The sequence below is a fragment of the Podarcis erhardii genome (assembly GCF_964252035.2).
Source record: "Podarcis erhardii genome assembly, chromosome: 1".
NCBI lineage: Eukaryota > Metazoa > Chordata > Lepidosauria > Squamata > Lacertidae > Podarcis > Podarcis erhardii.
Genome location: NC_138497.1, coordinates 77,324,857 through 77,342,781, shown reverse-complemented (window position 1 = coordinate 77,342,781; position 17,925 = coordinate 77,324,857). Strand labels below are relative to the sequence as shown.

The 17,925-nt window shown below is 40.8% G+C and overlaps 1 protein-coding gene across 1 annotated transcript in view; it reads left to right on the top strand.

Annotated features, from left to right (window-relative positions):
- Nucleotides 1-16,823, top strand: part of MUC2 (mucin 2, oligomeric mucus/gel-forming) — a 60,966-nt gene extending 44,143 nt beyond the window's left edge. Inside the window, exons 39-54 of the mRNA XM_081843116.1 lie at nt 393-640; nt 1,239-1,422; nt 1,754-1,949; nt 2,946-3,124; nt 4,366-4,435; nt 5,482-5,582; nt 6,508-6,539; nt 7,493-7,670; nt 8,501-8,605; nt 9,000-9,040; nt 10,119-10,241; nt 11,960-12,058; nt 13,545-13,673; nt 14,613-14,652; nt 15,310-15,448; nt 16,220-16,823. Of these exons, the coding sequence (XP_081699242.1) occupies nt 393-640; nt 1,239-1,422; nt 1,754-1,949; nt 2,946-3,124; nt 4,366-4,435; nt 5,482-5,582; nt 6,508-6,539; nt 7,493-7,670; nt 8,501-8,605; nt 9,000-9,040; nt 10,119-10,241; nt 11,960-12,058; nt 13,545-13,673; nt 14,613-14,652; nt 15,310-15,448; nt 16,220-16,526 (2,171 nt within the window). The 3' untranslated portion in view covers nt 16,527-16,823. The remainder of the gene's footprint in view (nt 1-392; nt 641-1,238; nt 1,423-1,753; nt 1,950-2,945; nt 3,125-4,365; nt 4,436-5,481; nt 5,583-6,507; nt 6,540-7,492; nt 7,671-8,500; nt 8,606-8,999; nt 9,041-10,118; nt 10,242-11,959; nt 12,059-13,544; nt 13,674-14,612; nt 14,653-15,309; nt 15,449-16,219) is intronic.
- Nucleotides 16,824-17,925: the final 1,102 nt, after the last annotated feature.

Sequence of the window (17,925 nt, the reverse complement as noted above, 5' to 3'; positions counted from 1 at the left end):
GGAGAAGGAATGGGGGTTGGTAGAGGAGAAGGGGGGAGTGGCACCTGGAAGCCATGTCCCTAATGTCAAAAATATATGTTTTGCTAATGAGCACATAATGCCTGATAATACAAATGGAGATCTAAAACAAATTGCTTCTTTGCCATCCTGTGTTTTGATGTTATTGTATACCTCACAAGAAGGAGATTCTAGTTTCTTGAGCCATTAGTGCTGCTAGCGGGGCTGACAGTCTCTTACTCAATGTCACAGTTTCTGTGACAAACGCCATCTAGATTTTCTCAGTGCAAGAGCCATTAGGCTCTCTTCCCCCTTCCTGAAACAAAATGTTATTCATATTCCTCTGTGTTCTGCCAAACAAAAACGAACCAATCAATTTTATTGTCTCACTAAAGGCTACTGCACCGGCTGGGGAGACCCACATTATAAGACCTTTGATGGCCTCTACTACAGTTACCAAGGCAACTGTACCTACACCCTGGTGGAAGAGATTGTAAAAACCATCGACAACTTTGGAGTGTACATTGATAACTATCACTGTGACCCAAGGGAACCAGTGTCCTGTCCACGTACTCTCATTATAAAGCATGAGACTCAGGATATACGCATACACACTCTCTCATCTGTTCCTATCAAAATTGAGGTATGAGTCAAATGCCTTTTATGATTTAAAGCTACACCCTGTTAACTAGATAATTAATAACAGATTTGAAAATTAGTTTGTACTCTATCTCCCTTGACTCATTTTTGATGACATTGTGTAAAGTTTAAACTATAAACTGTTAACATGCTACTTTGGGTTGAGTTAACGCTTTGCCAGCAATAAGTGATTTGGCTTCTTAACACAGCCTAGGATCCAGTTGTGCCTATTTGTTAGCAAAATGGCCTATCCATCAGGAGGGGAGCTTTGAAGAGGCTATGGGGAGGAGAGAATAATAGAATCATAGAGTTGGAAGGGACCCAAGGGAAAGAAATGTCCTATTGTGCAAGCGAAGTCCACCCACACAATGTTAGATTTCATCCAATAGATAGATAGATGATAGGTAGACAGACAGACAGACAGACAGACAGACAGACAGATATAGATTTATATGCTTAAAAGCCAACCAGCAAATTGACTAAAACAATTCCTTGTTCCTTTTCTCTGGTATGCCATAGTCCTGCATTTAAAAATGCTGTTTGAAAAGATACAATTTTTTATTCTAACTATTTTCCATCCTTTCCCACCCTTTGGATATTAGGTACTCGTAAATGGGAATGTTGTGAATTTACCTTACCAAAAATATGGTGTGAAAATTCATCAGTTAGGTATGAATTACATGGTGGTAATTCCTGAATCGAGGATAAATATAACCTTCAATGGCGTATCTTTCACTATTCGGATGCCCTATGAACTATTTGGCAACAACACCCAGGGCCAGTGTGGTAAGGATTATTTTGTTTTTTCTTCTAAAATGATACACTGAAAAGCAAATAATAAGAACAATATCAGAAATATAAAGGTGAACCATTATGGGAAAACATTAACAAAAGTAATTTAAACAGTAATATTGTGTGCAAGCAGCTTTTTACTATTAATGAAAGTTATTTTCAAAAACACACACCTAATGATACTTAGAAAGTTATGTGCTATAAGTTCTGTGAATTCATCTTCAGACCTTGTATTATTAGTATTGATAAAAATAATAATTAGTAACATAATGGAAACCAAATGATGTACAGCTGCCTGAACTCTTCTGCTTTATGTCAATTTTAGGTACATGCACCAATAATACAGCAGACGACTGTCGGCTGCGCAATGGAGAACTTGCAGAAAACTGTGTACAAATGGCAGATGACTGGTTTATTACTGATGACTCCAAACCTCATTGCCCCCGATTGCCCCCTATTCAGGAACCAACAACCCGCCCGCTATGCGAACCATCTCCGCTCTGTAAACTTTTACTTGAGGGGTAAATGTGCTCTTACCAATTTTCACTTTGGGATTTGTATCTGTTTAGTTTGGTGTTTGGTCTTCATTGCTTAAAAGTTTGGCTTCTTTCTTTCTTTCTTTCTTTCTTTCTTTCTTTCTTTCTTTCTTTCTTTCTTTCTTACACTTGCCTGCTCTTCAGAGTGATTTTGTTTTAGAAATTCATCCTATATCTGCATGGATTTTTCTGGGGTAATGGAGTCACCCAAAACTAATGGTAGTTTTCCTGTTTTTAATCTAGTTGCACAAGTACAACTTTTGGATTCTGATATGCTTCTTTTTTAAAACAAAACAAAACATTTTGAGCACTTTTATTCTTTTTTAATTCTTTTTTTGTGCTGAAAGTACTTTACAGTGTTTTATCTTTATAATGGATTTGTTTCCCACAAATGCACCCCTGCATCCCCTTCATTACACTGAAGCTCCCTGCCCTCTCTAATCATAGTGTTGACAAATGACAATTTGCATTCTATTTGCCCATAGAGAATGTACCCCTGGTCTATTATATATTTCTTACAGATCATCTGATTCATTATGCTCTACATTGGCCAATGATATCCTCTGATAGGGTACTTCTGGGGGTTCATCAAGCCCCTGGGGTTTGGTTGGCCTTCACTCAGGGCTGAGCCTTTAGTGTGGCAGGTCCTGCACTGTGGAAGTCCCTACCAGCAGAGGTTTCGCAGGAACCATCCCTCCCTTATTTCAGACATCTTTTTAAAAAATGGCCTTTGCAAGATAAATTTTCTCTTTCTACCCAGCTAATTTCTAATTTTGTTTTCTATGGACACTGTTGTCGGTTTTATTTTTATATTTTATATAGCACCTTGTTATACTTTTATGATGTTGATTATAAATGCATACATAAGTAAAAGTGTGTGTATGTGTGTGTAATGATGCATTTGTAGAATGAACAGGTTCCTTGATGAGATAAGCATGGATCATCAGTACCTAATACTGTTTTTATTCTTCCTGCATCTAGTGAATTCAAGAAGTGTCATGATGCTGTTGATTATGAAAACTACTATGCAGCCTGCGTGTTTGATAACTGCAGGATTCCCGACCGTGGCATGGAATGTGCAAGTCTTCAGATCTATGCATTTACCTGTGCAGACCAAGGTGTCTGCATTGATTGGAGAGGGCTTACCAATGGCACATGTAGTAAGTGCATATTATACATGACAAAGCCATTTTTCACCTTCTCACCCCTTGCTTTTTCCTGTAAGACCTATTGCAGTCGTTAAGAGTCGTCAACAGGCTCATCACAGCTATCTGCCAATCACCCATTCCCACCACCCTTCTGAGTAATACCCCTCCCCACCTTCTCACTATATAGAAGGGTCTGGTGACTTCTGTTTCAGTGTATCTGAAGAAGTGTGCATGCACACAAATGCTCATACCTAGAACTAACTTAGTTGGTCTTTAAGGTGCTACTGGAAGGAATTTTTTGTTTTGACTATGGCAGACCAACACGGCTACCTATCTGTCATCTGGAACTATTTGGGACAACTGTAGAGCTGAGATGGGGAACCTGTCGCTCTCCAGATTTTGTTAGACTATTAATTCTCATTAGCCCCAGCCAGCATAGACACTGATCAGGATTATGGATGTTATAGTATAACAGCATCTGCAGAGCCACAAGTTCCCCATCCCTGTTGTAGAGTTACTGGGTATGCCTTCACAAAAGCCCACTAACACTCTCCCATGAATGTCTTAACTCAAGAACCATACTGTAGGTGACATGAAGGGATGATGTATAGGATTTTGTCCATCTGATTCCCCTGTGTGGACTGTACAGCCCATGGTTCTTCATAGCTTCTGTAGGGCATGAATTCACATGAATGCATCCAAACATTTGCACACATGCATTCTGTTATTTAAGTTATTTTTTAGATCTAGTTGCAGATACAGTTTTCCAAAAGCTTACTGAAATACTTTTATGAACCCTGCTAATAGTTGGATATCTCTGATTTTAATAGAAAATGCAACTCGGAAAATATATTTTTCTTTTTGATGTTTTTGTTTAAAAATAGTTATCCAACAGTTTAAAAGTGCTACCACTTACACAGAGATTTTATTTCATTGAGCTTAAAATGCCTATGTTACTTAGGTTATTGAGTGTGCCCAGATAAGGAAGGCACCATTAGATACTATCACTGACCAATAAGAGAGAAGAAGGCACAGAGATGAGAAAGTCTACACCAATCAGTTTATCCCACCTTCTGTGTTCCTCACTGCTTTGTTTGTTGGGAGAGCCCATATCCTCCCTTTGTTTTTTTGTTCTTGGTTTAGAAATGCATACAGTTAAAATAGGCTGTTATCTTTCAGGAAAAAATCATCATGGTTAATATTGCTGATCCTTCTGCTTCATTAATTTTTCCCTTTTAAAAAAAAAATTCTAGGTGTCAGCTGCCCATCTAACAGAGTTTACAAAGCATGTGGTCCTGCTCAAGAGGAGACTTGCAAATCAGGGTAATTACCTTCCCACCAGCCCAATCTCAGTACCGTCTGTCTGCATGAATTGATGTGATGAGCTCTTTGGTACTGTCACTTAGTATAATATATGTGTATTGTATATAATGAAGTAGAGTTCCTATCCTTGGCTTCGTAGTCCACAACACCTTCAAATCCCCCAAACATCACTGTCTGGCCTAGAAATTCCACACTCATAGTGCATGCCAATCAGTGTACAGCTCACACATACACTTGGCAAGGGTGGTACAGGGAGCACCCAAGCCATATATGCCATACATGTGATGTAGGTGCTGCAATATGCATACAGTTCTACAACCTTACTCCCAATTTGTTTGATATTTCACTCTCCATTTCAGTAGGAAGCTCACATGAATCAGACCTGTTCAAATACTATCTCACTGTATGAGAATACAGTCTGCATTTGGATGTGGGCAAACACTAACCAGTTCTTCACGACACATTTACTCAGCATTTGGTGACTCTCAGGTCAATGTGCAAAGGACCTCTCTTGGAATGCATTGTGTTCATATACCCATTAACCATGGTCTTTTGTTGCTCTGGATTATTTCATGCATAAGAGATGGTGCAAGGCATGCAACTCTGTCCTTACCTGAGTTAATCTGCAGTAACTCCACAAACTTTACTGGCTGGATTATGTATGATTTTTTGTTACCTGAAAGACAGTGGAATTCTTTGCCTACTTCCCCTGAGCCCACCCTGTCATCCTTGCACAGACCCCTATAAATATATGTTGTTTCCATCGCACAACACAAATAAATATATGACATCCACATGTGGTCTCTAGAATACAGTGCAATATTGACACAATAATCCAGAACATCCCCAAAATCAGAACAGTTATTTTCTCCACTCGTACATCAGAAAATTGTGGCTTCAGCTATATACCTGTATATCTACAGATAAAGGGATATAGATAGATATGTCATAGATTTATCATTTGAAATGTCATTGGCTTAAACTATAAATTTCTGTTATGCTGTATGAGAAGAATCCTGACTTTTTGAACTGTTTATCTATTGTAGCTTAATAGGAGTCAACCAAACCCAACAAATTGAAGGCTGCTTCTGCCCTGAAGGGACAACACTTTATGATGCTGGTGTGGATGTTTGTGTGAAAACCTGTGGTGAGTTTTCATTCTGATTCTTCTTTCCCCCAGGAATTTAGGCTATAATTCTATGACTCCTGGAAGGGTATTGCATGGACCATAGGATTTTGTGCATCTCCTTCTCTGTGGGTGGAGAGTAAAATCCATGGGTGGAGAAGGAGGTCTGAGCCTCCTCACTGCAGCTGTAGAAACCTCTACAGATGTCCCTCTTTTGCTGATTGGCATAGGAGGGGGAAACAGGCATGTTATGGGTGTGATGGGGGCGGATCCAAAACTCTCCCCTTTCCCCTGTATGCTGGGAAAGAAAGGTACACCATCCGTATAGCTGGTGCATTTCATTTCCCTCCAGACTCCCCACCCCACCCCCACCCCCATGCCCTTGCCACTTCTTCTGCCCTGGTTGGCACAAAAGGAAACAGGCCTCAGGATTTGGCACTTCTTTGTCCACATATTCCTCCTTCCCACCACCATTGTGTTGGCCTCTGTCCCTCTTTCCTTCCCTCCCTCCTCTGATGTCCTATTGTGTCTCTGCCTCTCAGAGGCTTCTGAGGCTGTTTGTTGCAGCAGCCCTGGCTACAAGCTCCCCAGGCAAATGGTGCCTGTGGGGCTGGCCAGGGGTTGTGGAGCAGTGTGAGGAGGCAACTCTCTTTGGAGTGGGGAGGGGGCAGCTCAGAGACCGGGGTGGTGACGGCGGCTGCCCAGAGGACTCCCAAGGGGAAGGGAGAGTAGAGGAGGCTGAGGGAACACTCCACAAGGGAAAAAGAAAAAGCATAAGAGGCTGCCAGCTCTGTAAGCAAGGGATGACATAACTGGGCTCCTGAGCCCCATAGGGGTGCTGCAGAAAGAAGGTAGTTGGTCAAGGGAGACATGGACTCAAAAAGGTTGAAAACCTCTGGCCTAATGAACTTATTAGTAATGGATGTTTTCTTTATTCTGCTTACAGGATGTGTTGGGCCAGATAATATACCAAGGAAGGTAAGATGCAAGTCTGTTTGTTTTGTGTTCCTTTTTTGCTGAATTGTAAGTATTCAGTTGTAAGTTTGCTTTACTTTAGGGAAAGGAAATGCAAAATCACAACAACTTTGTTTTCTATTGCGCTTTCAACTATTTCGAGATAATCTCATCAAGGGATCCATCATGATAAACAGTTTTTGGAATGTAGCAGAATTAGGACTGAAATAAAATGACTTACTAAAATTAGCTCCCTTCTGCTATCTCCCACAATATACATGAGTTATTTAGTTATTTAAAAAGTTCATAGCCTGCCCAGCCTTGGTAACAATACTAGAATGGATTGTAGCAAAAAAACAACAACACAAAAACAAAGCAAAGCAGAATAACCATAAATAAAAGAGTTTGATTTTCACTTGATGTTATATGACATCAGACAATTTAACCTTCAAGCCACAGATGCAAGGGAAGGTTTTTCCTCTGCACCCATGACTGGAAGTGCAAAGAAATGATCTTTATTTGCAGCCACAGCTTATAACAGGTGCTCCTTGATTTTGGTTCCCTTTTCTGTTGCTGAACAAAAAAAGGTGCCAAATTTAAAAAGTGCCTATTTCAAGCCAGGACTTGTAAGGAAGATCCTTTATTTGCACCTCAAGCCATGGCTGAAAAGAAAGAAATGGGAGTGCTCTTAGAGTTACCCCAATTCTTCCTTTTGACTTTGGTGCTACAGCTATGATGTCAAGTGATGAACAGGTGGGTGTGTTTATACCCCAATGGCCTCATGGCGGGTCTAATTAGGTCTACAGACTGAAGGTTCCCCACTGCTTCTGTCAGGAGAAGGCATTCACCCAGAGGGTGCTGCCCAGAAGAAGTTAAAGCAGACATTCCACAAACCTTATGGACAGAATTTTTTTATTACAGTTTGTACCCTGTAGACATGCACAAACTTCATGTGTTTTACCTTTCCTGAATGATAGTTTGGGGAGGAGTTTGAGTTTGACTGCAAGAAGTGCAGTTGCCTGGAAGGAGGCAGCGGTATTACCTGTGAGCCCCTCAAATGTCCATCAGAGGATGATGTCAGCTGTGAAGGAGACGGATTCTACACGATCACTGAAGTCAATCCTGATAACAAATGCTGCTCTAAAACCACTTGTGGTAAGTCCATCTTGGTAGCCCTTTGCAATTCAAATACCTGCTTTGGAGCAACCAATGGTCAATGGTAGAGCAAATACATGAGGTTGCATTCAGCATAGTGCTAAGGTGAAGATTCCGTCAGTGCAAGAATTCCTCCTTATGCACCAGAGTGTTCACCCCCTTCCTGTCCCTTGTGTGCCCCCTAAATTTGCCCTGGAGCTTCTCCAAGGTTTTTAGAACAGCTTTGGGGATGATATGGGACATGCACAGGGAGAGGAGAAAGGGGAAAGCAAAAGGTTTAATACAGCCCATGATGTGTATAGGGCTATAGGTTCACTTCCCAGTGCTAGCAATTTTCAGACAGCAGAGGTACAACAGACTAGAAAGTCCCTGTAAGTTCATTGGTCTGTTTCAGTGATTAGTTGTTATTATGCTATTTTGTTTTTTGGGGAAAAAAATAGCCAACAAGCATGTTCTAGCAGTAGCAGTTGGTGGTGTGGGCAGGGCAGGGAAGGGCAGCGTTGCTCACCTGGCTTTGCAATGCCTCGTGGTTACTGCTCCTTACAAGGGGGAGAAGGAGCAAAGCAGCAGGGAGCTCAGTACAAGTGAAGGCACAGCAATGGAAGTGGTGGATTGGCCCCACTGGCCAGAGAACTAAGAACTGAATAAATACTTTCAATTACAGTTTCCCCAACTATGGGAGAACTGTTGCACAATGCATGATTGCTTCACTGTTCAATATTAATTTGCAAGATGCCTGGTTAATTCACTGTTCAGTACTCCTGGTTGAACCCAGTTTAAGGAATTTCCCCATGTTTCTGCAATATCATTTTGCCCTTTCTTCTTTACAGTATGCAATGCCACTGACTGCACAACAGAGCCTCCTAAATGTCAGCCAGGGTATGAGTTAGTTTCTGAAGTTCCTGAAGGCCACTGCTGTCCTGATCACCGATGTGGTAAGTCTGTTTTAACAAATTATGAAAGGACATGACACATCGCATTCTGGTCCTAAGTGTGCTTAGAAGTGAATCTGGCTGTTGTCAGTGGAATTTGCTTCCCAGTTGTATCCTTAGCTTACAGTCTAATGAAGCAGTAGCCAACCTGGTGCCCTCCAGAGGTCGCAGGACCACAGCTCCTACCATCCCTGACCACTGGCTGTGCTGGCTTGGGGCTGATGGGAGCTGTAGTCCAACAACATCTGGAGAGCCACATGCTTGCCATCCCTGCTGGTGAAGGAAGCTATATATAGCATGGTGGGGAGCTATATAACAGTGAGTACATTTAAAAAAAATATCCAGTGGCTTAATATAGAATATTTTACATGTTGCCTTTTTTTTTTTTTTTTTGTAGAGCCCAAAAACGTTTGTGTGGCTAACGGTAATGAATACACGGTAAGATTTCCTTTTCTTCCTTACTCTGCTAACAGAAGTTTCATGAAGTGATATGTCTATTTGTCCATTTTTGGAGCCCAGTTGCACATCCAATTTTCTAAAGAAAGGACATCATTCCAAAACACTTAATAACACATTTCTATATACATCTACTGAAGAGTAAGTCAGACTTGAGTTCAACAGGGTTTGCTCACAGGAAAATATGGCTGCCTTAGGCTGCAGTTACAAGGAACTAGCCCCATTGAACAGAGTGGGACTTTCTTCTGAGTAGACAGTAGCATAGGATTATACAGTCATACTTTGGATCCTGAACGCCTTGCGACTCGAACATTTTGGCTCCCAAATGCCACAAACCAGGAAGTGGGTGTTCCGGTTTGTGAATGTTCTTTGGAACCCGAACGCCCAATGCGGCTTCCGCAGCTTCCGATTGAGTGCAGGAAGCTCCTGCAGCCAATCAGGAGCTGCGCCTTGGTTGTTGAACATTTTCGGAAGTTGAATGGACTTCCAGAATGCATTCTGTTTGGCAACCAAGGTGTGACTGTACTGTGAAATCAGTAGCAGTGTATGAAGTGGGTGGAACAGCTTCCACTGGCAGCACTGCTGTTCACAGAATAGGGCAAGATGAGGGGCTGGTGAGATTGAAGTGGGACTCCGGGTTGGTAGCAGTGGTGCTTCATGTCCTCATGTACCTGTGGAACATGGATGTCGCCAAACCCAGAGCTCCCCCAGACTTGCCATTTTCTCTCACTGCCCCATCTGCATCCGGGAGAATGAAGTGCCTCCACCACTGGGAGGTCAGTACTACTGATCCACACCCACCCGCACCCCTCACACTTTGCTGGTAATGATCAAATGAACAAGAGTGTGAATTGAGCAAGGATAGATATTCAAGAGGGAATTAGCAAGAGATGGAAACAAATTAAAATTAAATTAAATCTAAAGTAACTACTGCCACTGGGTCATTCTCATATTATTCCATTATTATTTTTTGGGTAGTCATTTTGTACTAAAGTAATATAAACAGGTCTGCTTCATGCTTTGCTTTGCTTATAGTTTATCTCTTGCTCCCCGATTCCAGCCTGGTTCTCAGATCTTAGGAGATAAGTGCCAGAAATGTGTCTGCACAGAGGAAAAAGACAACAGTACTTTGCTGAATTTGATCAGTTGCAGCTACATCCCATGCCCAACGACGTGTGACCAAGTAAGCTCCATCCACTTTAAGAACAAAACCGAAAACTAGTTGCTATGATTATTATTACCTAGATCTAGTTCATTCTGGTTTCTGACCTGGGCTTGGGACTGAATCAGTCTTGGTTGCCCTGATAGGAAAGAGATGGGGGAGTGCAACCCTGCTGCTCTTGCTTGATCTCTCAGCAGCTTCTGATACCATTGACCATGTTATCCTGCTGGATCCGGTCTGTGGGGGCACTGTTTTACAGTGGTTCCATTCTTACTTGCAGGGTTGTATCTAGAAAGTGGCACAGGGAGACTGCTCCTTGGGCCCATGACAGTCCCACAGAGCACTCTTTGGCCCCCAGTGCTATTTAACATCTATATGAAACCATTAGAAGTAGTCATTGGGAGTTTTGTGGCAAGGTGTCATCTGGATGCTGAGGATACCCAGCTCTAGTTCTCCATTATACTTTATTCAGGAGAAGCTGTGAAAGACCAAGTACCTGGATGCAGTGGTAGACTGGATGAGGGTCAGCTCTGGGAAGACAGAGGTTTTGTGGGTGGGGTGGTTCTCAGATCCAGATGATAGACCAGTTGCCTGTCCTGGATGGGCTTATACTCTCTCTGAAGAAGCAGATACATAGTTTAGGGGTATTCCTTGAACCTTCATTGTCACTCGGGAGGCCTGTATGGCTAGGAGTGCCTTTTATCAAGCTTCTGCTGGTATGCAACTGGATAGGTATAACTTACCCACTGTAGTCCGTGTGTTGGTAAATCCCAAGATTGAATTATTGTAACACACTCTATGTGAGGCTGCCCTTGCGTCTATTGTATGTTTTAAATTTTAAATTATATATATTATATGCTTCATTGTTGTAAGCCACCTTGAGACTACATGGTGAAAAGCAGCATATACGTTTTAAAATAAATAAATATAAAGGTTTATGGAACAATGGTGTCCTTAAGTGAGGTGGGTCTGATCAGGGTGACTCAGGCCTCCTTTATACAACTTCTTTCTACATACCTGTTGAAGTTGGTATGAGTTAACATGTTCAGGGATAGGCTTCCCATCCATACCCTTTTGTGTGAGGCAAGGGTTAAGATCTACCTCTGACAGGGGGCTTCGTATTTCTTTTGTATTCTTTTACTTTTTCCTCTCTTTCTCTCCCCCACCCCCACTTTAAAGTTATTTCCCTTTATTCATTTTCATTTAGATTCATCTGTTTCTTTTGCTTTCTGTGCTGAAAAGTTTCAATAAAAATAACATTTCAAAAAAGTGGTAGCCCTTCCCAGGTATTTGCCCTCCATCACATGAGGTGAGGGGGGGGGGAGAGAGCAGAGGTGTGCCCTCCCTGGCCCCAACCCCTCACTCACATCACCATCACTGCTCCCACATTCTTCTATGTGCTGAAGCTGAATTTCTGGAGCAGGGAGCCTTTTCGTGGTTTGAAACCTTGATCTTCCATTATTCATCTCAAAGTGGTTACATACGCCAGCACATGTAGGATGCATAGCAGTTGTCATTATCTGAACTGGCCCATAAACATTGTCATTTTGTAGATCTATAGGCTGGATTTTACATATCTGTAGGTGGGGCATTGGATTTTTTTGTAGGGGGAGGATAGGATGGAGTATGCAAGAGTGGTATAGTTGGCTGGATGACTAAGAAGCCTGAGCAGGAGCACCGCACATGGCAAAGCTTTGTTGCAGATCCCATATCATAATTGTGCATCTCTTTCTCCCTAGGGACATACGCTTATTCATCAGGACGGTGAATGTTGTGGGGTGTGTGTGCAGACAAGCTGTGTTATACGAACACCTCAGAATGATGTTTTCATCTTAAGAGTAAGTGTTTTGTGTTTTAAAGAGTCCTCAAATAGTAATGATTTTCTTGTAATTCTGAACTTCTGATGCAGGAGAAAAAGCAACTAGCGTTCAGAGAAAGAGACTGGCTGCAAACGTCGAAATTTATAAATAAATCCCACATACCCTTATGGCACCCAAGTATCTGTGTGAGATCCTAGTGATGTGCATTAGTTTTAAAAACAAATGAAAAAAGAATCAAATGCATTTCCATTTATTTTATATTTGTTTTGTGGGTACATTCATTTTTATTTTGAAATTATTATTTTTATTTTGAAATTATCATTTTTCAAATTTGACGTGTCCAATCAGCATGAACAATGGCAAGTGCCTTTGAGAGAGCAGTATGCTGCCTGCAAATGTTAGTGGCTGTGTGGCAGCAAAGTTATAGGCAGGCAAAAACAAAAGGAGATCACCACCCAAAGTTGCAGGGAGTTAATTGCTACCTCTTTCTTAACTGCCTCTGCAATGGATATCCTTTGTCCAAACTGAAATTTGGCAAAGCAACCACCCCAAGAAGGTACTTAAAATTCTGCAAATTTCATGCCATTTGGATGGAAAGCATCAGGCTACAGGCAGCAAAAGTTCAGGCATGTCTTCACCAAGAGCGACAGGAAAAATAAAAACAAATAAAATTAAAATCCGAAAAATATTGGCTTTTGAAAATGATGGGAATCCATGGAACTGGCAAGATTAACAGCAAATAATAGAGATCCAAATGACAAAAATTTGCTTAAGATTTGGAGACGTCTTATTAAGTATTTAAAGAACTACTATAGTGAGAGGAAAACACGAGCAGGAGTTGAAATATGAGCAACAGTGTGAATTATTAGGATGGATAGGTCAAAATGGATGTACTGAATAGTATAGGCAAATTATGCAGCATGGAAGCTGAGGACGGGAAGTCAATGGATAACGTAACTTACGGTTTATGTTAAAATTGTAAAGTTTTTTGTGAAAAATTAATAAATTGACAAGTGAAGCAAAAGCAGTTAAAAGCAGATAAAATGAAACAAATATGGTTTTAGCAGTTAAAACAAAAACATTTCCCTGCATTTGCACTTTTAAATTTCTCTCTCTTTCCCTTAGCTCCCTATTCTCCTTATTTCAGTTATCTGATGCTGACAGTTTACAAAAGCTTCCTTGCTTAGTTACCAGGGAGTGATAATGGTTTGCTGCAGGTGACCAAATGAGTGCCTATTTAGTTGCAACTCCATCCTTAATCACTCCCTCACATACTTATTTTCTGTTCCTTCATTCCCACAAAACTGGCCTCAGTCCTGACTGGGACTATTCTTGGGTAAAGAGTCTTATCTTTCTACTGCAAGCTCCCTCCAACCCCAATATTTTAACCTTCCTTATGGGCCCTTCTACCATATTGGCTGCTCTCCTATTCATAAGAAAATACACATTTAGAAAACAGGAAGATGTTTTGCCAGTATTTAATTTGTTTCCTTATCTTGAATAGCCTGGTGAGCAACGGAGTGCTCCACACGACAACTGCACTATTTACAGCTGTGTGAACATACATAGGCAGCTGGTCTCCTCCACATCTTCAATAAGCTGCCCAGCATTTAACGAGGAAACATGTCAGCCTGTGAGTAAATACTGAATATACACATTCCATCTTGTGAAAACTCCTTTAATTTGATTAGCCCACCCTATGAGCAAGAGCTGTTACAGTTGGATTTTGTGTTGAATTCTTGGCTTATCTGTCATTTTAAAGTGATGGCTGTGAAAGAAAGAAAAGACCCTGCATGGTTGGTAGTGTCATATAAATGCAGTAAGGTAAAGGTAAAGGGACCCCTGACAGTTAAGTCCAGTCATGGATGACTCTGGGGTTACGTGCTCATCTCGCTCTATAGGCCGAGGGAGCCGGCGTTTGTCTGCAGACAGTTTCTGGGTCATGTGGCCAGCATAACTAAGCTGCTTCTGGTAAACAGAGCAGCGCAAGGAAACACCATTTACCTTCCCACCAGAGTGGTACCTATTTATCTACTTGCACTTGGACGTACTTTCGAACTGCTAGGTTGGCAGGAGCTGGGACCGAACAACGGGAGCTCACCCTGCCGCGGGGATTCGAACCACCGACCTTCCGATCAGCAAGCCCTAGGCTCAGTGGTTTAGACCACAGAGCCACCTACTCACTGCATTAAACATGTTCTACTCCCCGTGAATTGAATCCAGACCAAGTTAGCTGCACTTAGCTCTCATGGAAATCAAAGTCATGACTAATGTAGGTGTAGCTACATTCTTCGTCTGAATCTGATGTAGTGTAAAGAAAATATCTGGTGTATCTTCAGTTATATGCATAAATTGCTTTCTTAATAATTTTTTTTAGTCAACAGTTCCTACTGTTAAGGATTAAAGGTTAAAAAAAAGTTTAAAGGGAACAAAAAGAAACTATTCAACACACATAGACTTCTAAACCAAAGGTCTCACCCCACTGGTTCTTGAACCTTACTTCATTGTCAGGTTGGGGGTTTTGCGCTGTTCTAGTTGGATATGCAATTCAATAATACATTTTTCTTCCTAGGACACCATTGCCTATTTGCCCAGTGGCTGCTGTAAAACTTGTAAGTATCATAAATTACATATCTATGCCATCTCTCTATGTGATAAATAAATAAGCACAGTGTTTATCATACTCTGAGTACAGCCATGAGTCATCTCTGAGTATGACTTAGTTGAGTATCACCCAAACAAAAAATAAAATGGGCCAGTTTGCTTTGATTTGCAAACTATATTAAAAAGAAGTGGGTTTGCATATTTTTACTGTAACTGCACTCTTAATATCTTGCTTTGGTTTAGATGCTCAGCTTTATATCTGGGCTTTCCTGAAATATGGTACTTTTGTCCTGCAGGCGATTCCAACCTTAAAACTAGCACATAGTGAGGGGATGCTTAGTACATCCTTCCCTAGCCTCCTCTCCCACATGGCTAGGAGCCATTCAGGCTGCACTCCTGCAAGGCTGCACTTTCCTGGGAGTAAACCCCATTCAAATCAATGGGGCTTACTTCTGAGTAAACATATAGAGGATTTTTGTGTCAGTTGTGTTACCAAAATGCATTTAGGGCTAAATATAGGCTGAACTTTTACATTTCTTGAATAGCTACATACTATGGCATGCAAGTAATTTGGTGCTACTCATGACTCAATCCAAATGAGCAAAAAAGCTTGATGTTCCTGAAAACATTTGAATAAAGGTTTTTTAAAACATTTTATCCTGCAGGCAAGCCCAAAGATAACCCAGTACCAGTGCCACCTTGCTCTCTCTCTGAAATGAAGGACTATATCGTTCATGATGGTTGCCGTTCAGCAGACATGGTCCCTGTGGCCCAGTGTGAAGGACATTGTGGAACTTCCTCAATGTATGTAAAGCCAAATTACAATAAGATCCTGCAATGTATTTGTACCCATTTGTTTAATTATTCAAATTTAGTAATGTAATCAAATTTACTAATGTGATTTTTTGCAAGTAATTTCTCCTAACATAATGCATTTCTGTATGTTTTCATTAATATCTTCACTTTTATGCACACACAAAAATCAGATCAATTCGTATTTTGAAGAGTAGCTATGTTTTGGTTCACATGTTGTTCTACAAAGTGTGAATTTGATAGATTTGGCTTTAAAATGCACACTGAATCAAATTTCTCCTCCATCTGTAATTGGTAAATATGTATAGGACTGTAACCCCAATCTTTTAGCTGCTATGCTACACCAACATCAAAACTTATTTTCTACTGTGAGAGCCAATTTGATTTCAATACTTCATACCCTCCAACATTTATCCAATGAAAATAGGGGTATCCTAGGGAAAAGTGGGACATTCTGGGATCAAATAAGAATGGCTTCTGAAAATAGGGACACATGGAGGGTCTGGTCTCTTGATCCTCCATCTTAAAAAAATAAAACCCAGAACAACCAACTAGCTATGGTGGTATAATTAGAGACAGCACATTATTTAAAGTGCACCATCCTAGATTCAATATTATGTGGAAATACCGGAATCTTGTCATTTAGCAAATGAGTTGCGCAAACACGAGTTTCTCCTAATATCACCCACCACTAAAATTGCTCATAATTTCAATCTGTGGCACAGATTAACTCTTTTTCACCTTCTTGTGCTACAAAAACAGATACTCTTCTGAAGCCAACTCCATGGAACACAAGTGCACTTGCTGCAGGGAGTCAAAGGTATCCGAAAAGGAAATAACACTGGTGTGCCCTGACGGGAAGAACAAGAAACACAAATACCTTCAGGTGGACTCTTGCGAGTGCCTCAACACCGAATGCAACAGTTCACACTCATCAAACGAGTCCCAGAAGAGCACAGAAGAAAATAGCAGGCAAGACTCCCAGGAAGATGAACAGGAAGATGAACTGAATGCTGTGGCTCGTGTCAGGAGGGCCATTAGTTCGGTGAAGAGAAGGATGGGAATATAATGAGCTAATCAACAGGTTACAAGTGAAAAGAAAAGTTATACAGGGACAACCCATGGTTTCATTTTTCACAAATAATTCTGCGCTTGCCCTTACTTTCCACGGGCCTCTTAAATCTGTGCCCTCTTTGACTGTTTCCCCTTATGATCGCTTTATTTATTTGTGTTAAACAAAAAAAAAAGTGCAAGTCGTTTTTCCCTGAGTGTAACAAAGTTTTATGTTTTGGAATTCTGAATCGTTTTCTTTTCTTCTTTAAATAATTAAAAGCACATTTAAAAACTGAAGTCTCCGCATCCAGTTTTGTTGGTAAACACCTGTACTCTTGGATTTCCTAAGCCTGTGTGAGCAGGAGCTTTGCTTTAGGAGTTCCAAGAGAAAATGGCAAAATCTATACATTTTCTAAAACAACAAATGGCCTGTCCACACACCATTTGTGCTCCATGGGTTTAGTTCCCTGGTATTTTTGTTCTTTTCAATGTCCCTGGGTGGCTTCATTGAACTTTTAAGGAGTTCAGTAGCAGCTATATGCTGATGATAACTAGCTTTCCCCTAGAACATTCCCTCTCAATCCAGCCCTGCATTTCCAACTGCCTGGCTGCCTGTGATTTGTGTCTCATCAATAGATATATAAGAGGGCAGTGATTTCTGTCATAGGCAGCACTGTTTTCATTCTGCTGCAGTTCAGTTTCACCCAAATACTGCTATTCATCTTGCTGGCTGCTATTCAGTCTAAGTCATAACATACATTTATCTCAGTATAATGGAAATGCCAAGACAATATTTTAAAATATCATTAATTACATATCACATTGTGATATAAACAAATGGCCATAGGGATAAGATACCCCATAGAAAACCCACAAGGCCTGACTGAAAGCATCCTGCATGGATAAAAGAGTCAGGCTGGGCACTGGATACTGCCCAAGGGTTATAGAGCTTCTACAAGCCAAGGTTCCTAAGCTTCGGGCTTTTCCATTTGGGAGTCAGAAATTAATTTTTAAAATAGGATGTATATGTTCCAAAACATCAGCTGATTCACTCAACGTCCGTACAAAACCATAGTAGTTAGGCATAGCTTTTTTGAAATAAAAGTGAAACATCTATGAATATTAAACTATTACTGTTGTCATTTATTTACCTCATGTATGCCATGGGGCATCCTACACGAAAGTTATATTGAAGATTTTTCCTCATCATAACTATCTAGAATTTTTACACTTCCTCTTTTTTTAATTTTAAAAGAAAGTTAAGGATAGTTGTAGTCACATTCTTAATTTTTTTGCTGGTATTGCAAGTTATGGTTTTCACCACTACAGGGCAGTCTATGGCTGAACGTGTAAAAAGGTGTGGAGTTTCAGTTTAAAAACAAAGACAAGGACTTGCATGGGATTGTACTTTGAAT